The sequence below is a fragment of the Podarcis muralis genome, chromosome 5, assembly GCF_964188315.1.
Source record: "Podarcis muralis chromosome 5, rPodMur119.hap1.1, whole genome shotgun sequence".
NCBI classification, from domain to species: domain Eukaryota; kingdom Metazoa; phylum Chordata; class Lepidosauria; order Squamata; family Lacertidae; genus Podarcis; species Podarcis muralis.
In genome coordinates, this window is record NC_135659.1 from 78,685,548 (window position 1) to 78,702,968 (window position 17,421).

Sequence of the window (17,421 nt, forward strand, 5' to 3'; positions counted from 1 at the left end):
TCCCTTAGGTGGAAAGGTTACAAGGTTCAGGGCCAGGGGGAAAAACAGGGAATAAGGGGAGAGACAGAAGATCTGCATAAAATGAATGTATGCTGTGGAGCAGTGTTAGAAACTGGGATAGAAAAGCTTGGAGCCAAATGGCTCCTGGGACCTGGGTTGTGGGTGCCAAAATAGAATAATCACCATTGGGGACCAGTCAGCAACACTTTTTATTTATCACTGAGGGGCCGTATTTCAATATGAATAGGAAAATGAGAAAATTAGAATACCCCTAAACATTCTTCTTTTTTTTTAGAAAAAAGCACTGGATATAATTATCCAGATCTGAGATCTCTCATTCTCTGAATAAGAGAGGGCTGTTAGTTTATGTCCTGCATGTTGTTAAATAGATAAATAGCATGTATGGTTCCTATAGTACTTTAGCGGACTAATTTTTTGAAATGGGATGCTGGACTAGATTAGAGTGCCCATGTGTCTTTCTTTAAAGGAATGCATCCTCAGTTTGATGGAGTGTCTGATCCAAGTCCAGGTTAAATATAACGAACCAGAAGACAGGAGAACAGAGGCTTTGAAGTTGCATATCCACAGTTAACATCTGGGCTGCAGACTGAGCTGGCACAAAGTGAACCTGGTCACAGCCTTTCCCACTGTGGTCAGATGTCTTGCAATTTCTTTATTTTAAACTACAGAATTTAGATGTACATATAAATCAGCATATGCAAATTTTATGTTTACTTCCATCCTTTCCTTTATTTGGTAATGAGCAAGTGGTCATTCTAGATCAGGGGTCAGCAACCTTTTTCAGCCATGGGCTGGTCCACCATCCCTCAGACCATGTGGTGGGCCGGACTATATATTTTTTTTGGGGGGGGAAATGAACGAATTTCTATGCACCACAAAAAACCCAGAGATGCATTTTAAATAAAAGCACACATTCTACTCATGTAAAAACATGCTGGTTCGCGGACCGTCTGCGGCCAGATTGAGAAGGTGATTGGGCCACATCCGGCCCCTGGGCCTTAGGTTGCCTACCCCTGTTCTAGATGGATATGTGGCCTGACCTAGCAAGGATCTGTTATTGTTGTTAATGATGCTAGATTCAATTGGATAATAGATCATTTTAAAAAACTCTTGAAGTATTTATTTTTTTAAAAAATCCCTCTGTAGTCTCAGGAATTTCCTAACTACTTGAGATTCAGAATCAGGTCACCAAACAAAATTAATCAAAAAAAAATTGGGGGGGGGGGAGGTTCCTGATATGATTTATAGATTAAGAATGACTACTTTGGATTTTTGATGGTTGAACTGATGGGTGAAATGGTGTGCTTGAACACACTGGGTTTGGCTAATGTTTCCCCGAAATATTTTCCAAGGCTTGGTAAAGGCACAATCCACTCACAGGTGCCTGCCATTCACTAGACTAGCTCAACACTTGGGAATTAATTGAAGTCTACTTGGCGCAGGGAACAAAGCCGCTGTGTGATAGACAGGGAATCCTGCTCTATCTGGGGATCTTTGTAAGTTACGGGAGAAAAGGGGGAAGATTTTCTATAAAGTGGAATATCTAAAAATAAAATAAAATATTTCCAATTAATATAGCTTGCAGAACCTTTTTTTCTGGCTTGGAGATCAAAGTATGTGTGCTCAGGGGAGGAGGGAATGCGGAAGAAGATCGGAAGGCTATAGTTGCCTCTTCTCTTCAGCTCTGGCAGTAAACAGGGGCCAAGAAAGCTGCATTGTTCGGTGCTTTAGCTACAGGAGCTGCTTTGATTTCTCACAGCAGGAATTCTTGGCTTTGCATGAGTGAGGGCCCCCAAGTGCAGCTATGAAGGGAGTTTTTCTCTCCCCCCCTCCCCATGGGTTTGAAGCACATTCTACTGACAAAGCTCTGCTTCAGACTAAAATGAAAGGGGAGTGGAGGATATAAAAGGGGGTTTTAATCATTTGAATTGGAGACACCCTGTATCAAGGGGAGTGAATCTGAGCAGCACCAAAGAGTCGGAATAAGGCCAGTGTGCTGTCAGGTGACTTGATTGTCTTCCAGAGCTCAGACACAAGATGGCTTGCAAAAGATCAGTTACCCCCTTTAAGGTGCTGAAACCATCTTTTTGTAGCTCCATCAGGGCAGTTACAGACTGCTGTTCCTCCTCTCCCTCTCTCCTCCACTGGAATTACCCAGCCACGGTGTGTTCCCTATTAGCAAGGTATAATCCTAATAATCTGTTACCTATTTTGTGCCTGATTTTCCTTCTCCCATTTTTTTTTTTTTAAGGAAACCTGTTAGGTTACTGTTTTCTTTTTCTTGCAACACAGTTTTCAGAAGTGTAACTTGCTAAAACTGTTGTGGAGTTTCTTTCCTCTCTGAGAAAGCAAACTGTGTTGCTCCAGAAGGAAATCCCTCAAAAACCCATAGTTGGGCAATACCTTTCTATGATAACTAACAAAAACAAGACAAAATAAGGAGCTAACTTTCTAGATGGGACACACATCGTCTTTAGGCTGGATGGAACAAAGAAGCATACAATAGCTGCTCTGCCATTTCTGAAAATATAAAAACCCAGCAGTCCCCCAGATCTGTCTCAATTTTTTGTGACATTTTTGGCTGTCCTAATGCCTAACTGTGGATTGGTCCCACCCACCTTCCTGCCCCTTGTTCTCTAGAAGTTAACTCTCTGGGTAAGTGTGGAAGGGATGCATCATGCATGTAAGTTATGCATGAATATTTGGCATTTAGTTACATGTTACCAACTAACTTGGGTACATGAGTACCTCACCTCATTGCTGTGAATATGCTGCAGAAGTGGAGGGAAGGAAGAAAGAAGATCTGCTATGTTGGCACACTCAGATTTGGAACTTTGGGTTGCATCCAATTTTGCACTCTGTGAATGTTCCGTCAGCGCAAGGACTTCTGCTTCTGCAATGCAACGTTCTCCTCACCCTCCATGCACCTTAAATCTCTTCAGAGTAGTAGATTTGGCAGGAGGAAGGAAAAGCAGGGTGTACATGAGCCCCAAGGCTTCCTGCGCTGTTAGTCCTTGTAACACCAAACTATGGTTTTAGCATTATGTGCAAACACCACCAGTCCAGAGAGGCTTGTTAGGTCCAAGCTCTATGGCCACCTAATCATAGTATAAAAGTCAGAGGCCATAATTTGAGGGCAGGTTGTTTGGTAATACAGGCAGCTGTCTTGCCACATTGGAAATGTAGGCCTCTTGTTTGGCAGACAGCCCAGAAAAGAAGAAGAGTGATAAAAACTTGCAAGACCAAAACTACACAATTGGAAAATGTAGCATGTAGGAAATTGGCAGATTGTACCCATGAAGTGTTTCAAAGAGGGGGAGCTTGTCCACTGTCCAGTGAAAGTTCTTATTTTGCATTTATATAAATAAACCGAGTAGATTTGATACCTTGTGTCACCGGTGACTCTCAAAAATGCAGGTGTTCTGAAGGATTCTTCTTGCCTAAGTGCTTGTATGTGGTAGGGGATATTAATGTTCCTCAAATTTATATTGCAGCTGCAGTTCACGTTTCCTTATTTTCTGGTTCCTACAAATTCCACTCTGCCCAGAGAATGCAAACATTTATAACTCTGTGTCGTGTTCGTTTTAGGCGGTTGGGACTGAGCCTTTCTACCTTAAACCAAAATGTTTTCCCCAATACATAGTCCTTGTTTTCCAGCTTCAGAAATGTGTCAAGAAAAGGGGAAAAACACTGCTTCACAAGCTTACATCCTGCCTGGTATGTAAGCTGGCACAGAATTTTCCGCATCGTTGTTAGTCAAGAAGCAATTTCTTAAAATTTGCTTGATTCCTCTTCAGCTGAAAAATGCAGCAATCCCAAGAGCAGGTTCAGGCACAGATCAGCATGCTGCAGTTTCTTTTGACTTGTACCACTTCAAAGAGCAGGTAGAAAGCTCACGTCTTGAACCGCTCCCTTGTGCACAGGGAAAAACAAAACAACTCCCTGAACACAAAAAGTTGACCTTCTCCCTGATGTGCTGTCTTAGGCAAAATGTTTGCTTTTGTGGTTCTTGATTCCAGGAAATATTTGTTCCTTGAACATGAATCTTCCATGTGGCTCAGTGCATGCACTCTTTGTGTGCTTGGAAGTACTCTATTGGTAAATGCTTCTTGTCATGTGCAAGGTGGTCTGAGAGACGCCAACCTGTGCATGATTCTCACAGCTCAGCTGATAGAAATATTGTCAGTTCCCCTAGCTTTTAGTCACTGATTCCTGAGCGCAGCAATGAATGCATCCCCCTTTTAAAAAATGTGCCCCTTGTCTCTCAAAATCTTTGTTGGAGAAGGGACTGCAACCCAGTTGGAGGACACAAGTTTTGATTGTAGAAGATATTGGGGTCAGACCCTGCCATCTTCAGTAAAAAAAGAACATTCTGGCAAAACCTTTCTGCCTCAGACCTTGGAGAACTGCTTTCAGTCAGAGTAGGCAATGGCTGTGAAGCAAATTACTTTCTCCAAAGACAACTGAGAGCTGTAATTTACACTTGTGCAGCTACAGTTTCCAGCACCATTAACAAACTACATTTCCTGTAATTATTTTGGGGAACCAGTGGACTTTACATGTACTGTGCGTATGCAGTGAATATCTGTGCTAGGTAGGCAATTAGTTTGACTTGGGAGCGCTTCCAGACAACTTGTCTATTATTCATCCTGATTTGTTTGTAGGCAATGTTGGCACTTTAATGAGCATTCCTTTTGCTTTGTTTGTGGGGAGGTTAGACAACAGTTGCATCAAAGCTAGTGTTCTCCCACACTATCCATTGCATTTCCCTGTCACTTTCCTTATTACAAAAAAACAACAACACCACGATCTTTGGAAAGGGTGGTTTTCTGTGCAGGACCACCCTATCATCTACAATTGTGCAACCTGAATTTGCTGGAGTTTGAATAGGTCTGTCATATGTCTGGGATTTGTCCATTGGAAATAGCATCTGGGCAGAATTTCCAAAAATTGGTAAAAATGTCCGGGGAAACCCGGGTGTATGGCAACCCACGCCGGAAGTGTTGATTTTGGGGGAGAATTTCCTTAAAAATAGCTCAAGATTTTGCAGAAAAAGCTCAACAACTTTGCCCACCTCACCTCAAAGCAAAGCTCAACAACTTTTGTGTCCGGATTTTCACTTTGTGAAATATGGCAAGCCTATGTTTGAATCCCGCTTGAAAAGAGTGACAGTCAGGAAAGGCCCTTGGTGTCAGGCAGCTTCACTGTGTTCCAGTGATTTATCTGAACAGCACAAATGAAAGTTAATCTATAAGCAGTTCCTCTGAAAGGAAGGGTTCTTCCCTTATTCCTTCCCTTCTGCCACCTGCCCCATCTCCTCACTTCCTCTGGTGTCGCATCTGGGCAGACTCAAAGCACTCCAAGCTATTGCCTCGTGTGCAGCACTTTCTGCAGGCAGAAAATGTGGTATTTGTTTTTTACTGTGGCTCAGAAGTGTGGGGACTGGTGTTCATGCCCACGCAGTAGGGAACCAGGGAGTTGGAATGTGGAGCTTGACAGCCATTGTCACTGGCAGGTTATTTATTTTTTTAATGTAATTGGTTCTTCCCAAAACTTAAGCTGCTGCTCTGCGTAGGGGGTCAGGAATGGGTCAGTAGGGTGCTAAAGATAATTAAAGAGAAGCAGCTTTCTGTGGCACAAACCCTTAATGAAGGAAAAACACAAACTCCAAGCATATACATACGCACACAGCTGTTGATGACAGCATGGAATTGAAGAAGGAAGTAACATGTCTAGACAGTGCCGGATTAGAAAGCAGGTGAGGCTGGCGACTGAGATGAGGATCAGGTATTTTTCGATCACTCAAGGTTATGTCACCAACATGGAGTTGACTTGTGGGTTAAAATAGGGAACGCTGAGTTTCCGAGGGCAGAGGTGGGGAAATTTGCTGCTTTTGGAAAGTCCCACTCTCCCCACAAAGCTGCTCCAGTCGCTTCTTCCCTGAGCTGTACCCACTGGGTCCTCTGCCTGTGCGGAAACTCTTCCTGTCAGCTGGGATAGCTGAATCAAAACCTCCATGTTCAAAAGCAGTGTACCTCACGCCCTGCTGTTCAGTTTTCCAAGGCCATTTGGCTGGCTTCTGTGGGAGACATAGGGCTGACCAAAGGAGGTGTCTGAGGGTGCCATGGTGCTCACAGGAACTCCAGTTATACAATGCCCAATATTGATATTTTCTAGAGGGGAGACCTGCTTCAGCTCTACCTTCTTCTGCTCCTATTTTCATAGTCCTGTCCTGGCCTAGTTCTTTATTTTATTTTTTATATACAGTGGTACCTCGGTTTACGAACTTAACCCGTTCCGGAAGTCCATTCTTAAACCAAAACCGTTCTTAAACTGAGATGCGCTTTCCCTAACGAGGCCTCCCACCACTGATGCCCTTCCACCATTGGGTTTCCATCCTTAGACTGAGGTAAAGTTCGTAGACTGAGGTAAACTTCTGGTTTTGCGGAGGTTCGTAACCCGAATCGTTCGTAAACAGGGCTGTTCTTAAACTGAGGTACCAGTGTGTGTGTGTGTGTGTGTGTGTGTGTGTGTGTGTGTGTGTTTGTCTGTTTACAGATCTCTTGCAAGGAATGTTTCCTGTCTTAGCAAGTAGCTCATGTCTTGCTCACTAAGTCAAAATACAACCGGTAGTGACGGCAGGATTGTTTCTCTAATGCCCCAGGATGACCACGGGTGGTTTGTACAGTAACATCCAAAACTCCTGTTTGCCATCTAATCGTAGAGACAGGCTTCAAGATGTTTGTTTCTTCAAGGCTTTCCTGGCCAGACTAAGTTGATTTGCTCTTTTCAAAGGCTGTCTGCTGTCTTTTTCCTAGTAAAAAAGCCTTTTCCTTTGCTTTTTTTGTCTTTTTCCTCTCTGTGGTAAGGGAGTCAATGCTCTGATATTTGTTTTAAATCATCCATTCTTTCTCTCTGTAATCTTTGACCTGCAAGGACAGGCTTCAAATGAAGCTGCTGAGATTTGGACGGGGATGCAAATATGCTTGCGTGTGCTTGAACAAATGCCATCCGTGATCTTAAACTTTCTGGCAGAGGTATATCATGGTGCTTGCTTCTATAGGATGACAAGGTTGGCTGTCTGTCTACAGGCAGAATTGAAAGATTGGCCTGCAAATATCACGAAATAGGCCCCAGTTAGGCGCATTCACACGTTAAAAGCACTATTATGGACTATGGATTGTATTCAATGCAGCACTAAGTCAGGGTCCTGTCAGTGCAAGGATTATCACTAGTGCAAAGGGACTATCACCCTCCTCACCTTGTGTGTCCCCTAAATCTGTACAGTGGTACCTCAGATTAAGTACTTAATTTGTTCTGGAGGTCCGTTCTTAACCTAAAACTGTTCTTAACCTGAAGCACCACTTTAGCTAATGGGGCCTCCTGCTGCCGCCACGCTGCCGGAGCACGATTTCTGTTCTCATCCTGAAGCAAAGTTCTTAACCCAAGGTAATATTTGTGGGTTGGCGGAGTCTGTAACCTGAAGCATATTTAACCCGAGGTACCACTGTACTGGGTTCCCTCCAGATTTGCAGAGGTCATGGGTCACACATGGGAGGTGGGGCACAGGCCGTTTTAGGGTAGTGTGACCGGTGCAGTCACACTGAGCGCCGCCACAAAAATGCTGCAGAACAGGGCACGAGAGGTGGGGGGTGGCGCTGAATTTTAGCTTTCACACATTTAAAAATGCATTTTGGGTTCCTTACTGTTTTTGTGGGGCAGAGGATTATGTTATAAAATTCAGAGCACCGTGAAGATAATTATGCTATGTTACGAGCCAGACTTCCTGACCACTGATTAATCTTCCTTGTAGACTTTATTTCCTTAAAGACTTTGTGCAAATAACTCATATTTTTGGTGTGGTCCCCCCCTTTTTTTTGTATCTTCCTCCTTCCACCACTGTCTCCCATTGTGAAACACAGATGAAAAGCTAGCTTTATTTCCCTCCCTCCCTTCCATGGTGTGTGTGTGAGCGCTTAAAAAATAAAAATAAACTCATACTGTTAAAACTGCATTGATATCGATCTAGCCTTGAGATATTCGGGCGCAACAAGCATTCTCTTATGTGCAAGCAGCAGACGACAGTCAATCAAGAGCGTCTCCCAGACAGAACTGAATGAACACTTCACTGCAGCTGGGTGTCCTTGGGCTGCAGCCATTGATGTGGTCTGTCTGCATCAAGGGAGGTGCTAAGTGACTGGGCTGGCTTTTTGCTCCTCTCGCCAGCTCTCTTGGTTTGTATCCCATGTGAAGGCCAGGGCAGGAAATTGTGGTAAGATGTACAAATTGCGGGAAGGTGATCTTCCAGCCTTATTGCAGGCAATGCGCTAGCTCAGCTTTCCGCATGGGAGGAAGCATATTATCATGTCATGGGTTTTTTTAGTGGCGTTTGGTAGCATTTGCGTATAACTCCATTTAAAATAGGAGGGACGTGGGTGGCGCTGTGGGTTAAACCACAGAGCCTAGGACTTGCCGACCAGAAGGTCAGCAGTTCGAATCCCTGCGACGGGGTGAGCTCCCGTTGCTCGGTCCCTGCTCCTGCCAACCTAGCAGTTCAAAACACGTCAAAGTGCAAGTAGATAAATAGGTACCACTGTGGTACAGACTTCCAGAATGGATTCCGTTCGAGAACCAAAGTATGACTCTGCCTCCAATGGGGATCTGCCTCTCAGTTTAGCAAATCACTGGTTTAATGAATCCTTTGTTTTGTTTTGTTTTAAAGATATTTATTGAAATTTTAAACAGTAAAACAAACTTCACAATCAAAACAAAAAGAGAAAAAGAAAACATTATCACAATCAAATAAAAACAGAAAAATGCAATACAAAACATAAAAAAGTAGAAGAAAAAAGACATAAAAAAGACATAAAAATCCAGTTTCTTACTTATTGTTTTCATAACCCTCCTTCCTGACTTCCTCACATCTCCCTTTTCTGTGTTCCCTTTTACACAATCGTATTCAGCAGTGCCTTACCCTCTTTCAAATCTTATTCTATATTATACATTTCAACTATTATGTCTCCAATTTTTCCCTTTATATCATTTTGTTTAAATTTGACATAATGTTATTCTAGCTTTTTCACCCTTATTCTTATAAAACATTTTTTACATATTCCTTTTGGTTTAATGAATCCTTTGAGTGCTTTAGCTTTTGTGCTGTTTTCCTTAAAGATGCTTTGCATCTGTAGTGGACTCCAGTTCTGACTGTAACTGCAGGTTACTTGGAGCGGAACATTCCCCTTGCAGCCTGGCTTTTGACCTGTGCTCTGGGCGAGGAGAAACGACTCCTGCAGTTTCACTCACCCAGCTTACTTCATCATAACCACCTGCTTCATGTCAGAGGAAACAAGGAAAGCACCACCTTGGCTTTCCCCCACTACCTTCTTCTCTTTTTGGCAGCTGGACCTGCAGTCGTGTGAGAAAAGAGGAGGTGAAACCAGCCATTTTCACAGACAGAACAGAAAAAGAAACCTGGGAGCAATTTCCTCGATTTGCCCGTGAAAAGCAGCTCAGCTGGTTAGATCATGGTACTGATAATGGCAAGGTTGCAGATTTGATCCCAACACAGTTCCTACAGAACAGCCATCCTCAGTCCTTCAGATGTTTTCTGCTGCTCCAGAGAAGCGGACACGGAGCAATGGATCCAAACTACAAGAAAGAAGATTCCACCTAAACATTAGGAAGAACTTCCTGACAGTAAGAGCTGTTCAACAGTGGAATTTGCTGCCAAGGAGTGTGGTGGAGTCTCCTTCTTTGGAGGTCTTTAAGCAGAGGCTTGACAACCATATGTCAGGAGTGCTCTGATGGTGTTTCCTGCTTGGCAGGGGGTTGGACTCGATTGGCCCTTGTGGTCTATTCCAACTCTATGATTCTATAGTTTTGGACTATAGTTTGGACTACAACTCCCATCATCTCAGGGAGATCTCATGGTGGCTGGGGTTGATGGGAGTAGTAGTCCAGAACATCTGGAAGGCACTAGGTTGGGGACAACTGTCGCAGTAATGATAAGCAGAATGTGAACAGACTTCTTGGACCCTTTCAAGGGGTCTAACTCCCTTGTACCCCCCCCCTTCTTTTTCTTTCCATGTTGGCACTCTATTTGCTCATCCATTGGCTCATCCAAATTAAGAGTGCTGAAGCTTTCAAAGACTTATCCTGGATCAAACCAGGATATTGTTAGGAGGAGGAGAAAGAGATATTGTCTGTGCTCTGATACTGTCTAAGCTGCATTTTACAGCTGACTGTCTTGTTTTTAATTGCTTTGGTAGAGGGTGGGTAGCAGAGAGCAGTGAGAGACCAATTGCAAAGGTCTGTCTTGTTATTTTGTCTTCAGAGAGAGAGAGAGAGAAAACGCATGTCTCAGCTTATGCAGAACATCCCCCACTGCTTAAAAACCGCCATAGGGAGGGGGAACAGTTAGCTCCTGGGCTTTCCAAGCACAAACTCTCTTTCTGTAAGCTGGTCAGCTGTGCTCTAAAAATTCAAATAAAGAGTTTACTGGGACATTTGTAATAAATCCTTGGCTATTCAGTATCAGAACAGGAGGGTGCAGAAGCAGGAAATCACTCTCTTTCCCATTAAAAATAAGGTGCTGCTAGGCTTACCGTGTTTCACAATCCCACCTCCTTGCTGCTAGTATTTTCTGGTGCTGATGAAATTGTAATAGAGATTTATACAATTATAAACCATGTAGAGTATGAAAAGATGGAAATCCATTTGTCCACACTGTTCCTTAGAGTGGCATAATACTAGAACTTTATATGTTTATTTATTAATTTGAACAATATTTATCCTTTCCTCCAAGAGACAAGATTCTTGTGATTATGGGTTAGATTGAGAGTTGGTGACTGGCACAAGGTCACCCTAATGAGCCTCATGGCTGCATGAAGATTTGAATTGGGGTCTCCCCTGTCTTAGTTCAACATACTAAGCAAGGGGTGGCCAATGTAGTCCCCTCCATATTACATTGTTGGACTTTGCTGGCTAGAGCTGGGAGTTGGAGTCTCATGTCTTAGCGTTTTGGGGGTTAAATATCCATAAAAATTGTCCCACTTTCTAGATATTCACAATCAAACTATTTTGCCAGTGATACAGATGAAAACAGGAGTTGACGTTGTATAACGCAGCCCTCCCCCCAGCACCATAGGTAAAAAACAACAACCCCAGCTCCAAATATTTAAGACATGACCTTTATTCAAAAGTCAATTGCAATAGCACAAAAGGGGACAGGGAAGGCCTCATTTGTATGTACTGCAGCCCTTAGTGGAAACACTTAATTCAAATGCCTGTCTTTATGCAGTACAATTATTTCTAGGGAAATATTAGTCAAGTACAAATTATAACCCATCCTCTTAAAGTGCTGTCAGTCAAACACTGCTTATTTTCCTAATCAAGCACACTTTTAAAATTGCAGGGAATCACTGGTGGAAGAAGGATTGACATCGCAAACTAAAGCAGTACTGCAGTGTATAATCATTGTGCAAGGTTACCAGTTTTAAACAAATGTCTGAGTGTAATATTTCTTTTCCCCCACCAGGACACATCTAATGGGTATAATATATTAGCTATTTGCTCCCCATGGGAGTATTCAGCTGTGTGTGTGTGTCCTGGGAACAATTTGTGCAAAGTGTAGCCCATCTCGTTAGTGCCCTTTATTGGGATGCTGTATCACTTCATAATTTGCGCCGTTGTTGTTTTTGATAGGAGGGTATTTCATTAAAAGGGTACTTGCTTCTCCTGCCAAAATCCAAACTTAATATCTGGCCTCATTTTCCTCCGCTTCCCCCAAATAAAGGTGTTATCTGTTCAGAAAAATTAGAAATGTAAAGAGCTTATAGACAGGGGCCTGAAGAAACAAAGTATTCCAGCTGCCTAATGTGATTTTTATAGCTAAATGTGGCAGTTTGGCAGGTATGTATATTAATTGTTAACAAGTGTGAACACAAATACTCTGTACTGTAGTCACTGTTCCCAGCCTTAGAATCGAGCGTCAGTTCTTCTATGCCAAGGGTGGGGCATAATTAGGCTCACCAGGCATCCATTTTTGGCCCATGAGGCTGTTTAGGCCAGGCAGGCCACCCTGCCCTACACCTGACATCAGTTGTGGGTCAGGTAAAATTGTGGATTTGCTCATTGGTGGTGCCTCCAAGGCTCTGTGCACAGCACCCCACAGTACTTTGCAAGTACTGACAATCAGCTGATCAGCAGTGCTCACAGAAAGTGGTGCACGGTGCTTTGAAGCCCGACTGTCGGGGCTTCAAAGCACTGTACACTGCACAGGGCCAAAATAGGTCACCTGACACCATTGTGAGGGGATTGATAGGTGAGCAGCCCCAGCCGCCTGTCAAACCTGACCTGTGGGGAAAGATGGAATTGAGAATTCAGCCAGATGTAGTTCCCCACCTCTGTTTTAGGCACTCGGGAGACCAAACTCATTTATTCCCATATGTTTTGGGGCATGCAAATCCCACCAGCAGCACTCATTCCCCCACCTGTGTGTGTTGAACAGAGTTTTAAAATATTATCATTAGCAGTAAAATTTAAAACATAGGAATTAGGCTGAAAAGCCTTGTTTTGAGTAAGTCCAGCTATAAAGTAAGCTGGCCTCCCTGTGCTTACCCTGCTTAAGAAAGAATCAGGCAACAACTTCTAAAGTAAGTTTAAAAGTAAGATTTACTAACTTTATAATCATGCGTTGGTTCTCAACAATGATATATATAAGCAAATATAAGCAATACTTATATTTAAGTTATAACCAGCTACAGGCATGTACCTAAAGATGGAGTGAACAGAGGCATGTCTGCATCCAATGATGGTCAAAGGAAGAGAGAGAAAAGGAAGTACTATATGCTCCTTCCTTTCCAGGAGAGGAGGGGAAATGACACCACACAGAGCCCTCTCTACCAATTGTAATTCTATGGCCTGAGTACCTGCCTATCAGCAGTACAGCTCTGTGGTATTAACCCCTTCTCATGCTAACTATCAAGAATATGCATTTGTTAGATTTGGCTCTAATCTCCCACAACAGGGACAGGAACAAAAAAAGCTGGCGGTGTCTTGAGAGCACTCTGCAGAAGGAGGTAGAACCACAATTCCTGTATAAGCGTTGGTTCCTGCTTTCTTTTCCTCAGGGGCTGCCTATGGTAGCAACTGCAGAAGGTTGCTTGTTCTGCTCTGTGGCTGACTGGCTTCAACAAATTTCTCAAGATCTAGATACTTCATACAGATATGAGAAATAAGTTTGCATAACCACCTTCAATTTACCTTCATTCCCCCCCCCCTTCAAGGTAATGGGCTTGCAGCCCAGCCCCAGATAAGGCTTTCCCTTCTTTCCTCTCCTTATCCTCGTGCTCTGTCTTTTTGCCGTTTTCCTTGACATGTTTGGACAGGCAGGAAGGCACTGTAATAAATGCTTTCCTTCTTCCCTGCTATTCTATCTAGGAAGAAAAAGGCTGCCAAAGCCTTCAGTCCAGTATGAAGCCTGACTTTAGGCCCAGGAAAGGGATGAAATTTTAAGCTGGGCAGTTGCCTAGCAACCCTTCTGCATTCTCTTTGCACTTCTAGGCCTATGGCCTTGCAAAATCAGTGTGCCGTCTTGACTGGTCCTGAGGGAAAGGTGACTTCAGAAGGAGGTTTGAGGGCAGAGATTATTAGGAGGGCCAGCAGCCACCACTTTGAGGTGCACGGACTCTCCTCCATGAATATCCCTAGGAAGATAGTCGGAAGAGACAAACTTGGTACCATTCGTGCTGTGAAGACAAGGCCTGTGCCATGGAATGAAACTTTCTGCTTTAACAATACTCATGGGTGTTCAAAGCACATCGTAAACTTGTAGTAAAATTATAATAGCTCTGTAACGTAGGCAGATATTGTTGCAGGTGGGGGACTAAGAAGTGGTAAATTCATGATGGAGGCGAAATTCAAACCAGAGTTGTTGTGATGTATAGGTCGGTCTTTTTAGGTACTATGCTTTATATATTCCAAAAAAGATGCAATTTTTCTAATTCTAACCTCTCATCTCTTCATATTAAAGGTTTGTGGGGTAAAAAAAAAGCTCTGTTAACTTCAGGCGGCTGATAAAGTCAAGATGATGATCAATGTTAGTTGCCGTGTTTTTCGCTCCATAAGATGCACCTGACCATAAGACAGATATAGTTTTTAGAGGAGGAAAACAAGAAAAGAAATATTCTGAACGAAACTGTGGATGTATGATTTTTGTGGTTCATGCTGTGACGGTGAATTTGGGGTGACCCAATGCAAAAATCCCGAGAATCCATGTGGATCCATGCTTTGTAACCACATTTTTACGCCATTGCAGCCCCACGAAACAGTGGATGTGTGGTTTTTTTGGTGCAGGCTGTAGCTATGGACATGCTGTGTGATCTGATGGTGAATTTGGGGTGATCCATGGGCTTTTATCTCCCCCCTCCCAGGCAGCCTCCTTTATCGCCAGCGTCCCTTATCTCCCCCCCGATCGCTTGCCGATCAGCTGCTTCCTTTCAACACCCCCTTCCCTCTTGTTTGCCTTAATGTCTTTTCCTTAGCTGGAGCAGTTTTTTGCTCCTCCTTTTCTTCTAATTTCTCTCCTCATTGCTTGTTTTAGTATTCCTTTCTCCTCTCCTTGTAAGTTTGCTGTCTTTACCTCCCCCCTCCCAGGCAGCCTCCTTTATTGCTAGCGTCCCTTATCTCACTCCCGATCGCCTGCGGATTTGTTTCAACACACTCTTCCCTCTTTTTAAACAAAAAAGCATGATCTGCTTTTCGCCCCTGGGCAATTTGGCTCCAGGGACCACTCATTCGCTCCATAAGATGCACAGACATTTCCCCTTACTTTTTAGGAAGACAAAAGTGCATCTTATGGAGCGAAAAATACGGTACTTTTTGAGAAGTCAGATTAGTGTTAATCAAACAATTATAACTTTCCAGACAGGGCAAGACAAAAAAGGTTTCAAACATACAGTCCGTTTTAAAATAAAAACAGGATTAGCAGATGCCATCTAGCAAATGGTGAGGTATGTAACTAATAAAAACATGTGCAGCAATCCTGTTGTTCTTAAGTTGGTGGCCAGCCAGATGGTTTTAGAAATCCCACAAGAGGGCATGAAGACAACAGATCTCCCCTGTTCCTTACTCTTGCTATCAGGCTGGGAAAGGGGGTTTGATGGGTTTGACGAGTGTGATGGGGACTCCTCAGTTCAAGAAGCACACTCCCTGATTCCCAGGTGCAGGTAGATATGTATAAGGAAGAACCCATTAAATGCAGCAAAAGCACTTTAAGAATGTTGCCCTGGCTAGTATCCATATTTTATAACTGTGTATTTTGTCTGTCTGTCTGTCTGGATAGCCTCTGGGCTCTGGATAAACATAGGATTCTTTCCTCATCAAATGCTCTGCAGTATAAGCTTGGTTGATAGCCTTGGGCTGCCAACAGCCACCACCTCTTTTTCTTGCCCTGTTGACTTGGTGAAGTGGAGCAGAGAATTGTCCCTTCTTCACACATGACAGATCAGAAAGGCAATCTGCTGCCTCCACCCATTTTCAACGATCTACAAAAGAAGGCTCACAAGGAGCCTGTGTTGTGCTTTTATGCCAGATTTAGTACTATGCTGATTTCCTTTAAGGGTGCCTCCAGACTGTCCTTGTTTTGCAGGAGGGATTTAGGTTTGTTGCCATTAAAGTGAATTAATGCGCTCTATCACCCTGGTGCAACAAATCCACTTTTAAAAAGGCCACAGAGAAATGCATTGAAAAGTGTGGGATCAACAAATGATTAATGTGAAACCATCCCCATAAGCAAATCAGGATAAATGCTCGTTGTCCTACAACTGCGCCACAAATAAATCAGAACAAATGCTCGAAGACTGGATATAATCTAACCTCTGTGTAAGCTTTGTGCAAGCAAATCAGGTTGAATGTTCAATAAATAGGTTGCTTTAAAGTGGAATGTGTCAGGCAGCTGTTTTAAAACTTATATAAATTGCAGATTTAGGCCAATTTGGGAACAATTTGGGAATGGGAGTGGCTTTCAAGACTATTTATTTGATACATTGAGAGCAATAATAGTGCGATATTTTATAGTGTGACATCCCAAAGTATTTCCTCCATATAGTTCTGCTCATGTGTGGACACGATGTTTCTCCAGTAAAAATTGCTTCTATCACTCCCAGATATTTTTGACTAAAACATTCCCTGCCTTTCCATTCCGAATGGGACCCGTACGGCTGCTAAGAAACATTTGAAATAAAACAGGAGAATAATTTTTATTGCTGTCATGAACGTTGAATGAAACAAGGTTGTGTGAGTGTCATGGGGAATCTTACTGGATGATAGCATTGATAACGCTCCTGATGAGTGGCAGAAGTCTTTCGCCCATCATTATTTTGTGCACTTTAAAAAAAATCTTATTTCACCATGTTTTAATGGATGACATCTAAAATTAATCATACTCTGAGTAGGCTCATTGGAATCAATGAATATAGGGACCTTAAGATACAGTGAGCTGCATTGCTCCCCCACAGCTTCTGGGCATTAAGAAAAAGATGTACCCAGTCGTAAGCACACTACTTTCAACAAGCTATTAATGAAACGTGGTTTAGATGCAAGCCTTGCTTTTTAACATTTGCTTTTATTGTGTGTGTGTTTTTAGTGAATATTTTAGATTGTCTTTTGCAAACGGCTTAGAGATATTTCGTTTCCGTAAGCACTATATAAATTGATTAAATAAATAAGTACATTTACTAGGGAGTAATCCCCCATAAAAGGGACACGGGTGGTGCTGTGGGTTAAACCACAGGGCCTAGGACTTGCTGATCAGAAGGTCGGCGGTTCGAATCCCTGCGACGGGGTGAGCTCCCATTGCTCGGTCCCTGCTCCTGCCAACCTAGCAGTTCGAAAGCATGTCAAAGTGCAAGTAGATAAATAGGTACCGCTCTGGCGGGAAGATAAACGGTGTTTCCGTGCGCTGCTCTGGTTCGCCAGAAGCGGCTTAATCATGCTGGCCACATGCCAGCTCCCTCAGCCAATAAAGCGAGATGAGCGCCGCAACACCAGAGTTGGCCACGATTGGACCTAATGGTCAAGGGTCCCTTTACCTTTACCTTAATCCCCCATTGGACAAGTGGGGCTTGCTTTCAACACACAGTGGTACACACTTGCTTGGAAGTAAGTCCCATTGAAATAACTCTGACTTAATTTCAACCTCACATGCTCAGGGTGGTGCTGTAAGTCTGTAGTCAGATGTTTGTTTTTTGTGAATTCTTAGCTAACATTCCATGCTTTTCTCTTTTGTAGATTCCAGAAGAGCTGCGCTGATTGATTTGTCTGCCACCCTGTCCGCCACAGAAAGCTCTGTCAGGTGACAGCGTATGTGAGTAATTTCTCTCTCTAAATTCATACTGCCAA

At 43.2% G+C, this 17,421-nt stretch overlaps 1 protein-coding gene across 4 annotated transcripts in view; it reads left to right on the top strand.

Annotated features, from left to right (window-relative positions):
• Window positions 1–17,421, top strand: part of SRC (SRC proto-oncogene, non-receptor tyrosine kinase) — a 97,938-nt gene that overhangs the window by 35,235 nt on the left and 45,282 nt on the right. For all 4 annotated transcript variants that reach the window (XM_028735022.2, XM_028735024.2, XM_028735025.2 and 1 more), the window contains exon 2: window positions 17,311–17,386. Coding sequence is in view for 1 of the 4 variants with exons in the window: in XM_028735026.2 (XP_028590859.1) it covers window positions 17,385–17,386 (2 nt within the window). In the remaining 3 variants the exon portion in view is untranslated. The remainder of the gene's footprint in view (window positions 1–17,310; window positions 17,387–17,421) is intronic.